General features: G+C 36.1%; 1 protein-coding gene across 8 annotated transcripts in view; it reads right to left on the reverse strand.

Annotated features, from left to right (window-relative positions):
- Positions 1-20,474, reverse strand: part of LOC129743766 (protein-glucosylgalactosylhydroxylysine glucosidase-like) — a 118,120-nt gene that overhangs the window by 30,736 nt on the left and 66,910 nt on the right. For 3 of the 8 annotated variants that reach the window (XM_055735919.1, XM_055735918.1, XM_055735916.1), the window contains 2 exons: positions 12,304-12,686; positions 185-691 (listed from right to left, as the gene is read on the reverse strand). In XM_055735919.1, coding sequence (XP_055591894.1) covers positions 185-691; positions 12,304-12,652 — 856 coding nt within the window. In that variant the 5' untranslated portion in view covers positions 12,653-12,686. Of the gene's footprint in view, positions 1-184; positions 692-12,303; positions 12,687-12,799; positions 12,904-15,350; positions 15,762-16,021; positions 16,246-16,458; positions 16,654-20,474 lie in introns of those variants that run through there. The other 5 variants (XM_055735913.1, XM_055735914.1, XM_055735915.1 and 2 more) reach the window with 5 other exon arrangements.

A 20,474-nucleotide genomic window follows, 5' to 3' on the forward strand; every position in this document is an offset into this window, starting at 1 on the left:
ATTAAATTAAAATTTTTGTGCCATGTTCCACATCGTGAACAAAGATTTACTTATGATTAGGTATGACACAATATTCTCATATTGTAGACCCGCGGAGATGTGTCAATTTTGATTCGGATAAAATCAGTTTAAAAATTATGTTACCTCCATTACCTTTTTCCACGCAACACAATTTCAATCTTACCCTGAAGCAGTTCATCACGGGCAACTTTGGCACTTTCATCAACCGTCATTATAAATCGGTAAGAAACCGACTGTTCGCTCCGTTCCAGTGTGAGCTCTTCTGGAACGTGATTCCATAAGACACAGACTTGTCGTAGCTGTTGGGGTCCGGGCCGAGACTCCTCCGGGATCTCCGGTTCCAGAGTGTGGCCACACGATCGATGCAGAACCCAAGCAGGTCGTTGCTGCTGTTGCTGCTGCTGATGATGATGGCTCGGCTCGGCTGATGAATATTTATTTCTGCCAGCAGGTCCAGATTGCTTGATGGCCCAGCGATTCGGATTCGAAAACAACGGTCGTCGTCGTCGTTCCGGTTCGTGGGCACCGGTTCCATCTTGTTGGTCGTCGGCCACATCTTCGTCGTCGTTGCTCTGATCGGCGAAGACGGTTTCGGTCTCGGTCGGAGTGAACACGATGTCTTCGCTACCGGGAAATGTGTACGGTTGGCTGAGGACGATGTTGAGATCACCTGTTTGTAAAGATCGGGTGAGATTGATTGATTTAAGTAGCTGTTGCTTCATAAAACTTTTAACAAGATGAGAAAGTTTACGAAAAACCTAAGAGAGATTAAGTTTTTAATTTGATATTTTGTAACCATGAAAGTTATTATAGAAGTTCTAGGCCAAACCTTACACACATGTCTTGTACCTAGAGCAAATTTGTACAGATGATGATGTAACCTGGATGAGACAAAAGAAATTCGCTGCAGCATTTTTTTAAAGCAGTTTTTTAAAAGAGTTGTAATCGTTTAATATTAAAGTTCATGTCGGAAACAAATAAAATCATTAAAACTATAGTTTTATGTATAAGGTATGCTCAGATTAATGAAATTTGCAAACCTCTTCAATGAAAAAATTTCTTAACACCAAACGTACCGGAGGTGGTTTTTAATTACGCCTAATATTATTTTTCTTTCGCAAATTTAACTACAGTACAAGTTTTTTAAAATGGTAGTTTTTCATTTTTATAGGTTTTCTAAGTTTGTGGTTTTCGAATCACGCATGCAGTCAAATGACGGCAAATACTTTTTTTCGCTAAAACTTTTTTGTTTTTTAATCGATTACTGCACATAAAGCTAAAGCTTAGTTCATTTAGAAATGGGACACTTTCTTTTGATGATAGCTTATTTCCTTGTTATCGGACACACACAATTTTGACAGCTTTTTATTGCCATTAAAAAGTGCTATTCGACCTACTTTTCCAAACTTTGAAATTTATGAATTTTTTAGATATTTACGATGCAAAAGATAAAAAACAAAAAAAAAATTGCACAGTTTCCTTCAAAATTAATCATTATCAAATCGATAACTGGCAAAATCCTTCTGTGCGTAAGTGGTGGAATAATACTAGGTACCTAAAAACTAGAAAATTGCGCCTTAAAGCATGCAATGAAAATAGGGGTGAAAAGAAAAACTTTTAGAATTCTTTATGTCTGACACTTATAAACTGTAAAATAAAAACTAATATGGCCAAAAATGTCAATGGAATTTTCATTTTTAAAATTTGCAAGATTTTTGCCAAGTCTCCTTTGATAAAGGATCAAGTCTCCTCTAATAAAAGATCTCCTTAAAGTCTGTTTCACATAGAATCTGGTCGCATCTTTTCATTTACTGCAGCGCCCCTAGTTGTCACATCGCGAATCTATTGACAGTGTTTTGATCCGGCTGGTTTGTTTACCTAGTGGTGAAATTTTCATCAAGATTGAAGCAGTCAGTCAAAATTTATCGACGATGAACGCGAAAGGCGAGAGAAAATTATGCACACTCACGTAGAGAAACCGACGTGGTCAGGGGTAAAGATCGCCAAATTCCTGAAATATCCAAAATCGACTGTAAATTCGGTGCTGCAACGTTAACAGGAGACCCTTACGGTGGATCGAGCAAAACAAACCATGCGTAGAAGTGGAATATATGACGGGCAGCTGCGAGCAAAGGTAATTCGATCAGTTCACAATAATCCTGGAATCTCCTGCGTGATTTGGCAATAAGGTTAAAACGAACCACAGTACAGCTCGACGAATTTGTTTGCGAGAAGGCTTGCGGTCGTATCATGTAAGCAAACACCCCAACAGAACGCTGAAACTAAACCTGGTTGCCAAAACCAGGGCAAGGAAGTTGTACGAGAAAGTGTTGACCAAGTACAACGGATGCATTTTGATGGACGACGAAACTTATTTCAAAATAGATTTTGGACAAATACCCGGTAACAAATTTTACCTTGCGAAGCGTAAAGGGAATTTACGGGTAGATTCAAGTTTGTTTTTGCAGATAAATTTGCTCGTAAGTTGATGATTTGGCAAGGGATCTGTAGCTGTGGGAAAAAGACTAAGATTTTCATCACTGGGGACACAATGAATGGACATGTTTACAAAGAAGAATATGTCTCCAGAAGAGGGTTTTGCCATTCATTCGGTCCCCCAAAGGTCCGGTGAAGTTCTGGCCGGACCTGGCAAGCTGCCACTATTTTATCCGACCAGATTCTTTGTGCAACAGACTTTAAACTTTCAAAATTTTGTTTAGTCTCACGAAAACGCTTCTAGTTCATTTACGGGTTCATGTATCGATCTAAGTTTTACAGCATATAAACATAAAATTACATGCTGTCGGAAAATGCAAAAGACGGCGATCAGTAAAATGTTTCTAAAAAGATATGATGAAAATATGAAAAAGGGATCAAATATCCGCATTCTCCCCTATATATTGCGAGCTACGATCTTAACTCACCGATTACACTTGATAATCAAGTTTTGTTTATTTCAAAACAGCTGAATTTACCTAATTTCTATCAAAAATAAAGTATTGGGCCAAAAATAGCGGAATTTGAAGGAGAGTGATGCAGCCACCCAAAATACAAGTTTGACGAAGTACATTTACGTGGGAAAAACTGATCAATAACATGATTGAAAAAAGTTTGCGCCGGCCTTACAAATAAAGAAAAAAAATATTTTTCACGAACTACAATTACCTTTATTTGCTCTTGGAAAGTATTTCGATAAATCGAATTCGTAACTGTTTCATTTCTAAATGAACTAACTAAGCTTCATGGAATATTTTTTTCAATTTTTTTCAAGATCAGAACCACAAAAAATTTAAAAAAAAGTGGTGTAAAATCCGTACTTTTTAAGCAATCAGCCCTTAGCTTTTCCGGTAAGAGTAAAAAAAATTAAAAATTTGACGTTTTTTGTCACAATTTGGCATCTTTAGATTTTTGAAGTACGAAATATAAAATTTAAGACGAGTTTTTAACGGTAACTGTTTTTTGAACTTTTTATCAATTTGCATTTTCTGAGACAATTCATACACCTAAATTTAGCTTTGCACTACATTTTGAGTGTGTTAACGTAAACTTAAGGCAACAAAACTTAATATATGCACAAGAAAGGCAATTTCATACCGGTTGTAGTGATGTAATTGCATTGGTGGTGCAATGCTTGAAAAAAATTCTATAAATAAAAAAGTAAAGTACCGTCAACTGGGGAATCATACAACAATTTTAAACTTTAATCATAAAATTGACGTAGTTAGAAAAATTATTGGTTTCATCAGTTATTTTTAAATTTACAAAAACATGCAATTTTCACCCTACTTAGAAAAAGCATGAAGCACCAATTGCAGTAATTTTTGTTCAGTTTGGATTAAATTTTACATATTTTCAGTCCAAAAATTTTTCTAAAAAAACGCATCATGGTGCTGCATACATACATTTATTGGTAAAAAATATTTTAAAAAAATTTACTAGCTAAAATTTACTTACTAGATGTTTGGATGGATGAAATTTTGAAACGCGTGAGGCAAAACAATCATATTCAAGCATATGAAAACGAGATGTAAAAGGTTAATTTTTGATTTGCATTTTGTTGCATTTTAGCCACAGAAATTACTAAAATTACTAGTTAAACGTTTTTATTTTAAGAGACTTTCGGTTAAATGTTAATATCCATTTGTTCAGCAAAAATAAACATGTCTTATTAATAGACCATCCGAATTTTTTTTAGTTGCATGTAGTCAATGAACATGTCCAATTTTGTATGGCAATTTGTATGGAAGAAGAAATTTTTGAATACATATACAAAAAAATCAAATAAGTTTGAAATGAAGTTTGTCATTAGTTATAGATTTTTCCTATTCTTAAGCTTTATTTTTTGCCATCATGAGAAAAAGCAAAATATTTCATGAAAAACGTTATAAACATTAAAAAAATGGAATCTATTGAAAAGTATTGTTAAATAGCAGGCTTTGCTTTCTGGAGCTTTCAATGATTTCATGACATGTTTTTGCGAAAATTTTCAATCAACAAACTGATTGGCTATTGTGTACAGTGATGCCACATTTTAATCGGTATTTTGGAACCCAAAAAAATCTTTTATCGGTATGAAAATCCTAAAAATCGGTATGAAAATCGGTATTTTGAGGAATGCTTACATTTTCAACTTCCTAACGTATTTTTAATATAAATGGAAGCTAACAACTCTTATGAATGTTAAATTTAGTATTAAACTAGCTGACTAAGTGTGTTTTAGCATATATTCCTTTTTTATCTTGGTTCTAGGTAACGCAAGTTTACATAGAAAGACAGTTTTGAAATTTTAACAAAACTTTATGTTTGTTACGACTTATACATTTTTTTATTATTTTAAAACTATCTGCTTTTGCTGACGAACAGTAAAAATCACAAATGAAAATTCAGCAGAGAATCCAAAATTAGTATTCCTTTCCAGTACTATAATCGAATAGAAATCTTATTTAAAAGTTACCGTTTGATAAGAAAAATAAGGGCATGGCGATCACCTTCAGGTTACACTTGGTTTAGGCATATTAATGAAGTAAATACTTGATTCTTTAATTGATGTTTAGCTAAAGTGGGCTGTAAATTTGATAAATTCGATAAGGCAATAGAACCAGGTCAACCTAAAGGAAATTATTATTTAGTAAGCACTTACAAATCCAATGGCTTTTTGATGTTCGAGGTAAATATGGGCCCAAGTTGATGTTTTTCGTTTGGTTGATGTTTTTTTTTGCCAAACTGGCCATTTCAGCTTTCAAATCCTTTAGTATTAGATATGAGTTCTAGCGATTAAAAAAAGAAATGATTGCAGAAAGTTGACAGAGTTGTTGCTTCAATTTTTTTTCAGACAATGGAAAATTAAATTTATTTTTTGAAAAATCACACATTATTCATATGAAAACCCAAGAATCTTATACGAAAATAAATGAGAAACGTGTTCTAAAAGAAGGTGTTCTTAAGAAAAATATTTAACATTTAACACATAGTTTTTCCAAAACTGAAAATACCAATTTTGCCTGGCGTGGCGTGACGATCTTTGCAGTTAGGTACATATGATATCAATTATTTGACTGTTAGAAGGCTGGAGAAGGATTGAAGATTCTACCGATGATATGACAAACCGTGTATCTGATTGCACTTCAAATCTTGACATACCACATCTGGCGACAAGTCGAACAAGAATTATATTCCAACGGTTTTCAATTCAAAAGTTAGCATCTCAGAAGACAAGAGCATTGTCAATTGAGATTGATCTTTAGAAACTTCCACCTTCTGCTGACAGTCGCAGAAGGTCAAATATCAGCCTTGAGCACTATAATAGTGCATCATTTGACAGAACATATGCACAAAACAGCGCGAACAACTGAACGAATTATGAAAGTGAGCCGTGGAAATCTTTGCAGGGTACTTTAAAAGTTGTACAGATCAACTTACGCCACGCCAGCTACCGCACTTTGTCTCCTTTCTACGGGACCTTTACTAGGATAGCATGAATTAAGTGGGAATGAGGAAGTGGACTGAAGTTTGAGTTAAAATCTTAAAAATCGGTATGAAATCGGTATGTTTTGCCAAAAATCGGTAATCGGTATATACCGATTCTTGGTCAAAATTTTGCTCAAAAATCGGTATAAATACCGGAAAATCGGTATGTGTGGCATCGCTGATTGTGTAGCCGATAATTCGAGCGCGACACTCTCTCGGTCGATAGGCCATTCCGAATCGTTACTCTCTCTCTCACTCTCTCTATCGTCCTCACTAAACGCATACACACGACGGCTGAGCTATCGTGCCTTGAGCAGTCGTCAGTCAGCTAACGATATTCGGTGAAATAGGTCGCGTGTCTCCCGTTCAGTCAGTGCATATGTTCCACAATGGCAATGGCATATGTTCCACAATGGCGAATCCAGCCAGGAGATTTTTTTTATCCGGCTGAACGGGAGGCACGGATTTTTGTGCTCTCTTATGTGTTTCAATCAGTTTTTATTAGTGAAGTGAAGTGGGTGTCGTAAGTTTTGCTAATTTCCGGTAAGTTGTTTACTCTGCTATAGTATTTGAAAGAAAAAGAGCGAGGGAGGGCGATCAAATTTCTTTTTCTTTACATGGAGTGTTCTTTTAAAAATTGCTGCTTTTTTTTGCTGCTTTTTTTGTCTGTTGGTGGTGGAGTACATAAATATATTGGAAATTTTCCCGGATTTGCATTCAATACCACCCAGAAGAACAGGAATAGTTGGATTTGAAGGCTACTAATCTTTACGGAAGAAAGGAATAACTATGCAGTGTTGGTGTGCCGTTCCAGGTGCTCCTTTTTCTTCTTGCTTTTCGCTTCGTCTGTTTTATTTGAGCACACATTCGTGCTGGTCCGCTAAATAAAGCTAGTGTACACACACTCTCGCACGATGTGTCGTGCATTTGGTTTTGAAGCGCCGGGTTCAAGTTTCAAAACGATGATATTTTCTGATACTGCGTTTGTATTTTGTTTAGTTAAATGAAATGTTTATATAACAAAATCGTTTCATAGTGCGTTATGAAATAGTTGAAAGGTTTAATCGGACGAAGGACGAGTTTTATTGTTTTTACTTTTAACTATAACGAATTATGGTAACAAAAAAATACAGATTTGAAAAAGGTATGTTTATGAATCCAGTATTTCCGAGAAAGTTAAACTAATATTTCCGAGGAAATTTCAGTTAATAATTATTTTATTGATGACATTTTTATGTTCATGTACATCAATCAAGCATTGCATTGGAGTTTCTTCTTTAAATGATGTAGCCCATGAAATCGAGATTTGATTCCAACCAGAGGATTGAAAATTTTCACCAAGCTGCCATATAATATGAAGAAAATTATCTTGATTTTATTATATATAAGGAACTCTACAGAAACGTGGTTTTCCTAACAACGCAAATAATAAAATAATAATAACGTTTGTTGAAAAGGGAAAAGGTGAGACGGAAGGTCTTCATCTGACAAATCGTTGGAACGGAAGGTCCAACAGAAAAGGTGAGACAGAAGGTCTTCATCTGACAAATCGTTGGAACGGGAGGTCCAACAGAAAAGGTGAGACGGAAGGTCTTCATCCGACAAATCGTTGGAACGGGAGGTCCAACAGAAAAGGTGAGACGAAAGGTCTTCATCTGACAAATCGTTGGAACGGAAGGTCCAACAGAAAAGGTGAGACGAAAGGTCTTCATCTGACAAATCGTTGGAACGGAAGGTCCAACAGAAAAGGTGAGACGAAAGGACTTCATCTGACAAATCGTTGGAACGGGAGGTCTAACAGAAAAGGTGAGACAGAAGGTCTCCATCTGACAAATCGTTGGAACGGAAGGTCCAACAGAAAAGGTGAGACGGGAGGTCTTCATGTGACAAATCGTTGGAACGGGAGGTCCAACAGAAAAGGTGAGACAGAAGGTCTTCATCTGACCAATCGTTGGAACGGGAGGTTCAACAGAAAAGGTGAGACGGAAGGTCTTCATCTGACAAATCGTTGGAACGGGAGGTCCAACAGAAAAGGTGAGACGGAAGGTCTTCATCTGAAAAATCGTTGGAACGGGAGGTCCAACAGAAAAGGTGAGACGGAAGGTCTTCATCTGACAAATCGTTGGAACGGGAGGTCCAACAGAAAAGGTGAGACGGAAGGTCTTCATCTGACCAATCGTTGGAACGGGAGGTCCAACAGAAAAGGTGAGACGGAAGGTCTTCATCTGACCAATCGTTGGAACGGGAGGTCCAACAGAAAAGGTGAGACGGAAGGTCTTCATCTGACCAATCGTTGGAACGGAAGATCCAAAAGAAAAAGTTGACGGGTCGATAGTTCGAAGATCAGTTGTGAATAGACATCTAAGTTTGGAACCCAATTCATGCTGGAGGTTGAAGGTTCGATTTGTTCAATTTCTTGTAGATTGTCCACGATCGAGAAGAAATAAAAAAAAAAACTGCAATCACAAAAAATCACAGTAAGAACGAACAAAGAGATGGCATGTTGCTACTCCAGAGCTCCGGAGTCATCGAGAACGGTTCGATTTGTAGAAGCTTTTAAATACCATTACGGTCTAGTCGGGTCCGAAACTGGGCATGAATTAATGCAGGAAAGATCTATTTTTAGGATGTATTTTCCGTTTTGTTTTCAATACAATGAAAATGTTCTATTTTTGATTACATAAAACGCATTTATTTGAATCGAGAATACATGTGGTTCAGATTTTTTATGATCAATTGGATCGGGAGGACCAATTCTGAGGTATTTTGTATAATTTTTCAATCGAATCGGGAGGACTTATTCTAAAGTGTTCTGAAGGTTCACTTTAAAAAAATTATCAGCGTTCGGACTATGATTTGTTAGATCATTTATCTAGAGCGGGATGCCCAGTACAAAAAAGTGGGTTTGATTGGATTGAAAAATTGATGTTAGAACTGTACTGGAACAATCAGTTGATCAATGGCATTCTATAGCAGGCTGTTTATAAAACAGAAGATTTAGTAAGCTGCATTTAGACGGCAAGTTTGTCTCTGTTCCTGATACGTATGACTACAAATTTGTTAAGATCAATAAGGACGTTGGTATTGTCAACAGAGATGCGATTTCTATTATGTTTGAAGGTAAACGATTTTCATTGAAACAGCGAATGACGAAATATTTATTAAAATAATGCCAAATTTTAAGAGGAATTTAAGCACCATCAACTTTGCTAATTCTAGAAGATAACAAAAAGGAAAAACTGACAAGTTTCGAAAGTGTGTACTCTTGAAAAAAGAGGATACGTAGTCATTCCAGAGTAACTTCAGTCCAGATGTTAGAGGTAGCTCATCACGGCTATCTGCCATGAATATGTAGTGCATTAAGGTGCAAGAAGCGCAAATAATGCAATTATTTTCTGTATTCCCAAAGACCCGAAGAGTTTTTATCAGTTTTTGGAAAACAAAATCAAATATGCGAGTGTTTAGATATTCTCAGTTTTAAGATTTTGCATCCAAAAGATTTAGTTTCTGTTTTAGCATTTTAGTGTAGGGGGAAGATGTGTAGCCGATAATTGCGAGCGCGACACTCTCTCGGTCGATAGGCCATTCCGAATCGTTACTCTCTCTCTCACTCTCTCTATCGTCCTCACTAAACGCATACACACGACGGCTGAGCTATCGTGCCTTGAGCAGTCGTCAGTCAGCTAACGATATTCGGTGAAATAGGTCGCGTGTCTCCCGTTCAGTCAGTGCAGTGTAAAGCATATGTTCCACAGCTATGCAAAGCAGTTTATTGCAATTTTTAATTTTCATCCTACGGCTAACCAGCTTTAAAATTAGGTGTCAAAAACACTTAAATAAAAAATCTTGATTTTGAACTTTTTGTATGACAACGAATATCATACAAGTTAGGTTGAGTTTTTGTTCACATTAAATGTATTGCAAGAACTAAAAAATATTTCAAAAACCTAAAGTTATGTTTTTTTTAAATTTCAGTTCATCTCTGGTGACTTTTGAATGAAAATTTGGATTTTTCCGTACAAACCTCCTTACAAAATCAAAACACGTTGCTGTAATTCAGGACCAAAAATTTTCCAACAAACGTTTCGCAAAGAAAACCGACACGAAAAATGTTTTGTTGAAACGTAAAGCCTTATTTTCCGTAGAGTTGAGGTTTTGGTTAACAATTAGCACAAAAACCGCGCAAAAAAAAACAAGTAAAAAGTTTAAAGTTTTACAGCAGAAAATAATGCAAATCTTCATTTCATCAGTAAAAATCCCGAATTGCATGATTCAGTATTATTTTTGGGGAAAATATGAAAAACAGCTGAAATATTGACAATTTTGTGTAACGATGGGTCAGGGGACAATGATTGTCATATCACCCTGCGCAAAATAACTACAAAATCAACACATACAGTCAATCGTAAAATTGATCGTACGCCCATTATTCATTCTTCAATTTTGGGTTTTTCGGGGTTTAACAGTAATTGATTGAGAACAACTTTAATCCATTGAAAAATACCTCCATTTTACTCTTTAACTGTGAAAAGAAATATACATATTGTTTACATTGTCACTTCATATTTAAAAAAAAAGAACAAAAAACACCATTTCAAGCATGGCAAAATTGATCGTACAGTACTGGTTTTTCTTAAAATAAAAATCAAATTCAATTCATAACAAGTAACAAATATCAAGAAACAACTAGTTTAGTATTTGGTATGACCACCTTTGGTATCTAGCACTGCTTGCAAGCGTCGTGGCATCGATTCAACGAGGTTTTTGGTCACACTAGATGGAATGTTCTCCCAGATCTCCTAAGCGCCGTTCTGAGTTCTGCCTTGTTCCTATGAATTTTATTTTTAAGGCGATTCTTGACCTCCCACCAGAGGTGTTCTATCGGGTTCAGATCAGGAGACTGCAGAGGGGTTTTGAAATGTTCAGGGGTGTTATACATCAACCATTCCCGTACGACAATAGCGCTATGTTTGGAACCATTACCTTGTTGGAAGTAGTAATCACGAGGTAGACTCAATTTATCCACGGAAGGCTGCAGATTTCGCTTGAGGATGTTCAAATAACCCACCTTGTCTATCGTTTAGTCAATGAATTCCTTGGTTCCAGGTCCAGAGGCCGACATTGAACCTCACAACTTCTGTTTGCAGCCACCGTATTTTGAAGTTGAAACCAAACTCTTAGGCTGAGGCTCCGTTCCAGGATTTTTTCACACCATTTGCCATCCATCCGATCCGAAAAGGTTTATTTTTGTTTCTTCGTTAAATAGAACTTTGTTTCAGAACTCTATAGGCTTATTAACATAAGCCTTAGCGAACTCCAGTGTTTTTTCATATTTACCTTTGAGATAAAGGGCTTCTTACGGGCTACACGACCTCTTGAACCGCTCCTGTGCGGTACCCTCTGAACAGTATCTACGCTGACAGGTCTTCTGATGATCTCAGCGACTTGAGTGGCCAGTTTCGGAATACTTGTTTCAGGTTTCCTTTTCAGAGTTCGCACAATTACCCGTTCATCTGTAGGAGTCAAGATGCGTTTTCGTCCTCTTCCAGCGAGATTTTTCACGGTTCCTTCGTATTTACACTTTTTTATGATGTACTGAACTATAGAGTGGGTTTCTGCCGACAGCTTCTGCTATTTCCCGCAATGACTTTCCGCGACAACATATACTTATTATCAACAATGGCGTCGCAATGTCCGTTTCCTTGCGCCTTTTTGCCATTTTGATCACAACTCTTCAAATTCAGCAAATAAACAAAAACAAACACTGCCCAAGTAGCTGTTGGGTGTTGCCATGACACACTGACAAAAAAAATCTTCACTTATCCACATTGGTCTTGTTTACACATAAAATATTTCAGGGTAAATAAAAGGTGTACGATCAATTTTGCATATCTCTCATTTGGGAATTTTATAAACTTCTTGAATTATAAAATAAACAAACATATTTTTTAAAATCATGGCGATCAGATCAATAGTTAAACCTGTTAACAATCAATGTGCATCAAAATCATAATTGTTGAACTATTTTTTCACACCAAATAATTGAAAAGAGTTGGTAAACCATGTGTATACGATCAATTTTGCGATTGACTGTATATTTTCAAATAATTTTTTTTGTAAAAGTTGTAAAAATTTCCACTTTTTTTTTCAAAAAAAATGTTTTTAAAAATTTGAAAAAATATGTCTAAACAATTGCTTTCTCTTTCTTCCGTTGGTTTTGTGTTATTAATATTATCATCATTGTAGGTGAGTGTGAAATTTTTTGTGTCTAAAAGCTTTATCTAGGCGACACGTTCTCATAGTAGTGATACATACCATCACCGTCCAGCCGCATGATCTCGAATTGATTGACGATCGCACGATCGAAGGATTGATGTGGATAGATGCGCTGGGTAACCCTAAAGCTATTATTAGGTCCTCGATAATCGACACAAAACGTGCCGGTACGAAAATCCATCCGGAATCCATCCCTGCTTGACGTTAGGTTCCCAGCAGCTGAGGTGCCCTCCTCTTCCAGCTGAAGCCGTAGATTGGCCACGTTTGCGATCCTGGCTCGATGGCTCAGTCCCCGATGGCCGTTGAACAACCCGTCCATGTACACGGCATCGCCAAAGACCGTGAAGCCAAGGTGACCGTTGGCCAAAGTAGGGAACAGCGTCGACATCTCTACTGGGTCAAATGGATCGGCGAATGGAGCTCTGAAGAAGCAAAAAAGCAAAAAAAAAAAAAGGGAAAGAATTATGAGAAGGGTGCGTGAGAACTTTGTGAGCTATGCAGCGAGAAGGTATGCACAATGTACAGGTACAGGTACCTAGGTTCTGGGTTGTGTAATTTCATGAGCAGGTGCAGGCGATTTCACTTTTGTTAATCCAGTTTGAACCGAAAAATCACACGATTAAAAATGTGCATTTATTATCAATTACTTCCGGTGGCGGTTGAACATTTTCGTTCGGGTAAGTTTTTTTTAATGTCATCCTGGGAATTATTCTGATCGTTGGCAACAAATTTTTGTCTTTAATTAGAACCGAGTCAGGCGCTGATGAATTACATTGTTATTGATAATAGAACAACTATTAAAGGCGGATGTAGTGTTATCACCAGACTAAATTATTAAGTATTCAAGCGATGGGAAAATATTGAGGAAAATTAATGAATCCACTTTAGACACATTTCACGCAGTCCTGAGAGTCGAAATTTTCGAATAACTCCTACACAGCAAAAACTTTCAGTGTTTCTTGAAAAGGATGATTCAATGCGTTCAAAAATGTATAGTTTTCACATTTAATGATTCATATAACCTTTGAATTAAGTGTCAAAAAATGGACCCATTTTCGATAAATTAACTTCAAACTCACATCCAGGATGAAAATTGGTCAAATTCAATTTCATTTAACGCAGTTTAGTAATTTACTAGATCCACAGAAAATTCTCCAAATAAGGTTCGAAGTAGACGATGGCTTGTAGGTATCGCACGTGTTTTTTCGCTCTGTCGCGGTGGAAATAAATTTTGAAGTGTAAGTAGTTTGTCATTGTAAAATTGTGAATTTTTTTGGGATTAATGGATGAAGCATAGTGATCAATAATTGGTATGTTTCATTGTGTCTGCACGACCAGATTCTCCGTTGATTTCATCCACCTCCAGCAGTTGACATCGTTGAATGATAAGCTGTAAGAGCAAACACACTTTCTACTTCAACAATTGGTGAGTTCGTTCCATGATCCTTCTTATTAATTTATTCTGAACTGATGTTCCTATCCGAGATTTTCTACCTGAGAATTCTTAAATCTGGAAAATTCTTAATTACTGTTCATTGATGTATAAAGAGACGTACAAATAAAAGGATTCTTAAAATTATGTTGCACCTTGGAACTTGGCAGTCATGTTCCAGGTTTTTTCTTCATTATGATTCGTTGCTATGACGACACATTTGAATTGTTCGGGTTACTGTGTCAGTCATGGTTGGTTGTGGTTGAAGCCACATACTTTCAATTGTTTATATCGATGGCAAAAACCTTCTTCCGCAAAATCGTTTGGAAGATTTAATTTTGAAAGATTTTGTGATGGTACTAATGTTTCTCTCTGTTCTTCCAATATTTATTTTCAAGAGCGAGTATAGGCGCTATATCCAAGGTCAAAGACCACAGATGTAGGTGCACAAAAATCCGAAACACATGATTTGATTAAACGTTTAATGCTGATAAGATACAGTTACAATTTATCAATTAAATCAGTTTACACCGCAATACTTTGGATTTCTGTGAAAAAAAACCTCATTTCCATTCACAGAAGGACGAACTCTCAATGTCAAAAATGACTAAAATTTAAAGAATGTCAAAAATGTCAAAAATGTCAAAAATGTCAAAAATGTCAAAAATGTCAAAAACGTCAAAAATGTCAAAAATGTCAAAAATGTCAAAAATGTCAAAAATGTCAAAAATGTCAAAAATGTCAAAAATGTCGAAAAATGTCAAAAATGTCACAAATGTCATGAATGTCAAAAATGTCAAAAATGTCAAAAATGTCAAAAATGTCAAAAATGTCAAAAATGTCAAAAATGTCAAAAATGTCAAAAATGTCAAAAATGTCAAAAATGTCAAAAATGTCAAAAATGTCAAAAATGTCAAAAATGTCAAAAATGTCAAAAATGTCAAAAATGTCAAAAATGTCAAAAATGTCAAAAATGTCAAAAATGTCAAAAATGTCAAAAATGTCAAAAATGTCCAAAATGTCAAAAATGTCAAAAATGTCAAAAATGTCAATAATGTCAAAAATGTCAAAAATGTCAAAAATGTCAAAAATGTCAAAAATGTCAAAAATGTCAAAAATGTCAAAAATGTCAAAAATGTCAAAAATGTCAAGATCGTTTCAATTGTTTAAAATCTCTAGAATATCTCAAATGTTTAAACTGTCTCATATTTCTACTTTTAAAAATGTCAAATTTGCAAAATTTCTGAAATGTTCAAATGTATAACTTTCCTTACAGTTTAAAATTTGTAAAATATTAAAACATCTAAAATTTCTAGGATGTACACATATAAAATGTCAAAAATGTCATAAATATCAAAAACGTCTAAAATGTCCAAAATGTCAAAAATGTCTTAAATGACTTGAGTTTCTGAGTTGTCTAATATGTCTTAAATTTCTAATCAGAATGTTCACATCCAACTTCGAAATTTGCATATTTCTAATTTTTAAAGTGTTTTTCAAGAAAATAACGAACAAGAAAAACAGACACATCCCTAACACGAAAAAACGTCATCGATTTTCCCAAAAATGTTTCAAACATAAGGTATGACTGCTCAAGCGCTCATTATGGAAATTACTCCTTTTTCACACGACCGTCCTACTGACAACGTCCTACCTTTGAGAACCTAAACTCTCGGAACGCGACATGTGGTCAGCAAAACGACTGGAGGTTTCCGCGTCATCGCCGGGCATTCGGCCTTCTGAAGTACAAGTTGTTGTTGATGATGGATTCCCGGTAAAAGCGGTTGCCGATGTTACGGTTGCCACAGGTTCTCGGAAACTGACCTCCTTGGGCCAACCGGTGACAAATCCGTACCGAGAAAAGTCTGACGGCGGTTGCCAACTATCAACTAACAGAGGGCGAGCTGGGGAAGTTTTGGCGACCCTATTTATCGCTATGAAGATTGTCAACAGAATGGATCCAACGTTCATCTGTATGAAATTTTTTTTATCAAAAATAAAATTGGATTTTTAATGGATGGATGTGCGTTCACAAATCTTAAATATTCTTCCAAATCCGAATGTTCTAGAATATTTTTGAACAATATTGAGGAATAAAAGTTAGAAGAAAAAAAAAATTAAAAATCGTTAGTTCAAATTGATTCACTGAAATTGCAGGTAAATAGTCGTTTTCCATTTTATGTCTTTTGCATTCCTATTGCAAAAACATTTCCCGTGAACTTTCCGTTCCGGGATTGGTTTTATTGACTTCACTTTAGGGCAAAATGATTAACATAATTGACTATTAGAAGTCAGCAGAAAACAAAAACGAAACAAGGTCCGCACCGTTTTTCGACGTTATTATTGGCTCACTGATCCGATTCTGCGCTTCTGTCACTATAAGTATTCGAGAAGTGGCGTCTTCCCCGGTTGTTTGGGTTGGCTCACTATTTCTCGGTATCACGCGACACGAATTTCGCCATCAGCTAGTTAGAAGAGCTCTCTCGTAAGAAGTCTAGGTTTAGGTTCAGATCTGTGCGGAAATCAGCTGAGCACTTCACTTTCCGGGCCACAACATAAACGCTACTACTAGGGCATTTTGCCTCGTATGTCAGTCAGTCAACCCATCTTCATCATTCTCGGCCACGAATGGATGGATGGATGGGATGGTTAAGAGACTGTGAGAAACTTATTTGTCGTGACGTTTCTTATGGGCAACACGACCAAGCCAACGACGACGACGACGACAATCATTGGAACAGTTTTCTGGAGCAAAATCTTACCTTCCCTATGTAGGTATATCTCTCAATGTGAGAACGAACGAACGAACGTTGTTGCCTTTCGCAGGAAAGTTTTTGTTTTTCGAGTCTAGCACGCTAATGAGTCGGTTCCCATGGATCATCACTCAATCCAAATTATGAATAAAACAGGAGCAATTAACAAATGGCGGCGGCGATGCAGCAGCAACTCGGAGAAGATTTAAACAGGGCACTTACCTACTACCCACACAGTCAATTCAAACCGGGTGCGACCACTTACAGGGTTGCTAAATGGTTTTACAACGAATGCGGCGCAATTGACCTAAATCATGAAGAAGTTTTTTTTAAACAGTCTGAATACTTCTCACAGTAATTTCAGATTTTAAAAGGATGAAATTCAGTTCCAAATAATTTATTTTTAAAGAGACGTAGATAATTAGCATATTTGAACCTTCGGGAGAACTCTTGAAAGCTGATACAGATTTCCGATAAAACTTTTTTTCAGGTATCCAGAACGCAGTGAAACGAGTTCAATACTTCGTTGTGTATAAAAGCTAAAACGCCTACAGGTCTACTCATTATTTTGTAGGGTAACCTTTAGAATCATTGAGTTGTCTGGTAGACATGTCAGCAAACTGTTTCAGAAATTATGTAAGAACCTGTACCAATGAACAGTTGAGGTCAATAAAACCTTATGGTATGAAACGTTAGATAGCTTGCCAAACGAGATATTTCTTTTCAAACTTTGATAGTTTAATATGCTTGAAAATTTCTACCACCTTTACCCTTCCAGTTGCTGTATAATACTTTTGTCCAGGAAGCTGTCTGAAGTCTGCCTTGGCGTAGTTTTCGTCGTCCATTACCACGCTTTTAGGCTGTTAGGCCGGAAGGTCGCAAAGCTGAAAGGATGTTCGGCCGAATGGTTATAAGGCCGAATGGTCGTTAGGCTGAATGGTAATTTGGCCAAATGGTCGCAAGGGTCTTAAGGCCGAATGGTTGTCAGGTTGAATGATCGTTATGAATAGTTGCTAGGTCTATAAGAAATCTTACTGAATTAACTGGCGAAATGGTTGCTAGGCTGAATGGCTGTTGAGCCGAATGGACGATAGGCCGAATAATCGCAAAGCCGAATAGTCTAATCTGGCCTTGTATCCATTCGGCCTGATGATCATTCGGCCCGATGAATATTCGACCAAACGACCATTCGGCCTAACAACCATTCGGCCTTTCGACCATTCGGCCTTCTGACCATTCGGCCTAACATACATTCGGCTAAATAATATCCAGCCAAATAAACTTCGGCCTGATGTCCCATGCCGCCTATTGTCTTATTTGGCCGAACATCCGTCGGCCTTTTAACTCATTCAGCCTAATGACATTTGGCCTAACATCGTCCGGCCAATCGGCTTTCGGCCGAATTTTGGGGTGATATGCTTGAAAGCGCTAGCCATTCTTCTTAGTTTCCTAGTTACACACATACACCTACAAAATGAAGAGTGTTTAGGTTTTTTATATGAATGATTAGAAACAATACGGTGAATTTAAGTTGACCACTTTTTGAACCGAACATTTAAAAGAAATTATTGAAAAAAAAAAATCCTAAATTCGTCGCTTTTTTCAAGTGAAATGGTCAACTTGGACTGTACGTCGATCATTTCCAACCTGAAAGACCATTCTAAGGTGATTTGAATGAAATCGGGAAGCTGATTTGTATTACAAATTGTTTTCTGCCACGGTTGTTACTGAACTTCCCCAGAGTCTCTAAGTGGCCATTCCGGTAAATGATTCTATCAAGAGGCTACGGCAGAATCAACTGACTAGTTTGAAAAAAAAAAAAAAAACGGGACTAGGACCCATTTTTGACATGTTTGAAAATCGTCTTATTTCAAGAAAATCGTTTTAAAAAATCGTTTAAGAAGTAACGTTTAAAATAAGATTTTTTGTAAATCCAGTGTGAACCGTCTCATTATGAGGTTTGAGGCGGCAAAAAGTCAAAAATTAACTTCATTGTAATGATATTTGTCGTATACCAGTTCGTAGCTTTATATTATCAAAGTACAATTTTTCAGATCATTATCATACACAGTAAATTTTTGCCTCGATTTCAAGCAAAAAAGAAAATGCTGGAAAAGTCCAAATTTTGCTGAAAATCAGCAAACATTCTCCTTCTTGCTGATTTTTCTAGCACTTCATCTTCATTGCTGAAAAACCAGCAATCGATCTGTCACAATCGAATGTGTTTCTGCTCATTATTTTCGTTGCACGCGAATTGTTTGACCCCATATTCCAGCGATGAAGCATTGAAACCAAAGGTATATTTATATCGAAGAGATAAAGTACATATATATCGTTTAAGAAACTAATTTTTTTTTGTCTCAGATGGAGCATGATGTCCAATACTTGGCGAATGGCGGTGACCCACTGGCAGATTTTTTTAAATTTTGTTTTAAAAACTAAAATTAATGTCACTCAAGAAAAATTAACAAACACAATACTTTTCATAAATATGACTACGATGGGGGTTTAAATTTAAAACCTAATTGCTGGATTTTCAGTATTTTAATTTGCTGGATTTTCCAGCAATTGAAAATGCTGAAAATTTTGATGGAAAGCCAGCGGGACAAATTCCAGAAAAATTTCGCTGGTTTCCAGCAAAATAAAATTTGCTGTGTAAACACTTATCGTTTACATATATCAGACTTAGAAAATTCTAATAAATTTACTTCAGATCCAATAATATTCAAATCAATTTTTCTCCTATAAATGAAATGCTTCATTAGTTCCAAATACATAGTTTAAATGCTTTTTTGAGCTTCTTTTTGAAATATTTTGCATTTAAACATAGCTAACAAAAAAGTGTAAAAATTTAGACACCCCACTTTATATATACCAATCGACTCAGCTCGACGAGTTATGAATTTGTATGTACCATTGAAACGTTCTTACCACATTAACTCCTATTCTAAGTTTAACGATTTTGATGAATTTAGTATCAAAAAATTGGATTTTTTTTCCTGTAGGTCATATCTCAAAACCAAAAAAAACAAAATTGTTTAAAATTTTTCTTTTCCATAGAACATATCATGCTTACGTTGGCTCCAAAAAAGGTAGCCATTAGCTCAGCAGCAGTAGCCAGCAATCGCTAAATTAATTACGGAGGCGATCGAAAATTTGACAAAAAGTTCATCAAACAGCCGAGAATCGATCCCACGCCATCTAGCATGAGAGTTTAGGAGGCTAGCCCCATGACCACTAATGAGCGTCGAAAAATGTGGCTCTCAAACTTGAACAGTTTGAAATATTTTGATTATAAATGAACTCGTTGAATATCAGTTCGCTTATCCTTTTATATTGAGTTTAGTAATTTTTGCTATCGATTTTCTTTAATCATAATCTTTTTTATAGGTTAATAATGTATAATTCAGAAATAAGGAATCCATTATTGTGTCATTTATTTCCAAAGATAATTGACACTCTGTAAGAAAGCCTCCAATCCACTGATAAGTGTATTAAATCGGGTTTTTTTTATATGTTGTTGACTTATGCATTAGACTGGCCCAAATTTGTATGGGATGATTTTTACAACTTTTTTTTTCAATGCGGCACCCCCTAGATTGGTGCATTTAAGTGAAAAAATGACTTTCTGAAAGTTTCAGGTCATTTGGAAGAAGCACGAGCTGGCGCAAAGGACTTGAAATTTGTATGGAGATTTTCAGCAAAATGTATGAAAAATCGACATTCTTTCACTCTTTGTGTTCTAAAATATGTTACCAGTATGCTAGAAAGCTCAGAATTTCAGGAATTGTAGTTCAAACAATAACAAACAAGTTTGTAGAAGATTTTGACGCGATACGAGTTGACTGTGATGAGTTATTTGCAATTGAATATGTGATTTTTTTCGCGTTTGATCAATATATCGTGAACGGTGTAGGTATATGTGGATTATTAGTACTAACTTGATCGCATTGTCCCACAATGAGAATAACAGATAGAAAGTTTGTCTCCTAGGCAAAGTTGTAGCTTATTTTATAACAAATATC

The sequence above is a fragment of the Uranotaenia lowii genome, chromosome 2, assembly GCF_029784155.1.
Source record: "Uranotaenia lowii strain MFRU-FL chromosome 2, ASM2978415v1, whole genome shotgun sequence".
Taxonomy (NCBI): domain Eukaryota; kingdom Metazoa; phylum Arthropoda; class Insecta; order Diptera; family Culicidae; genus Uranotaenia; species Uranotaenia lowii.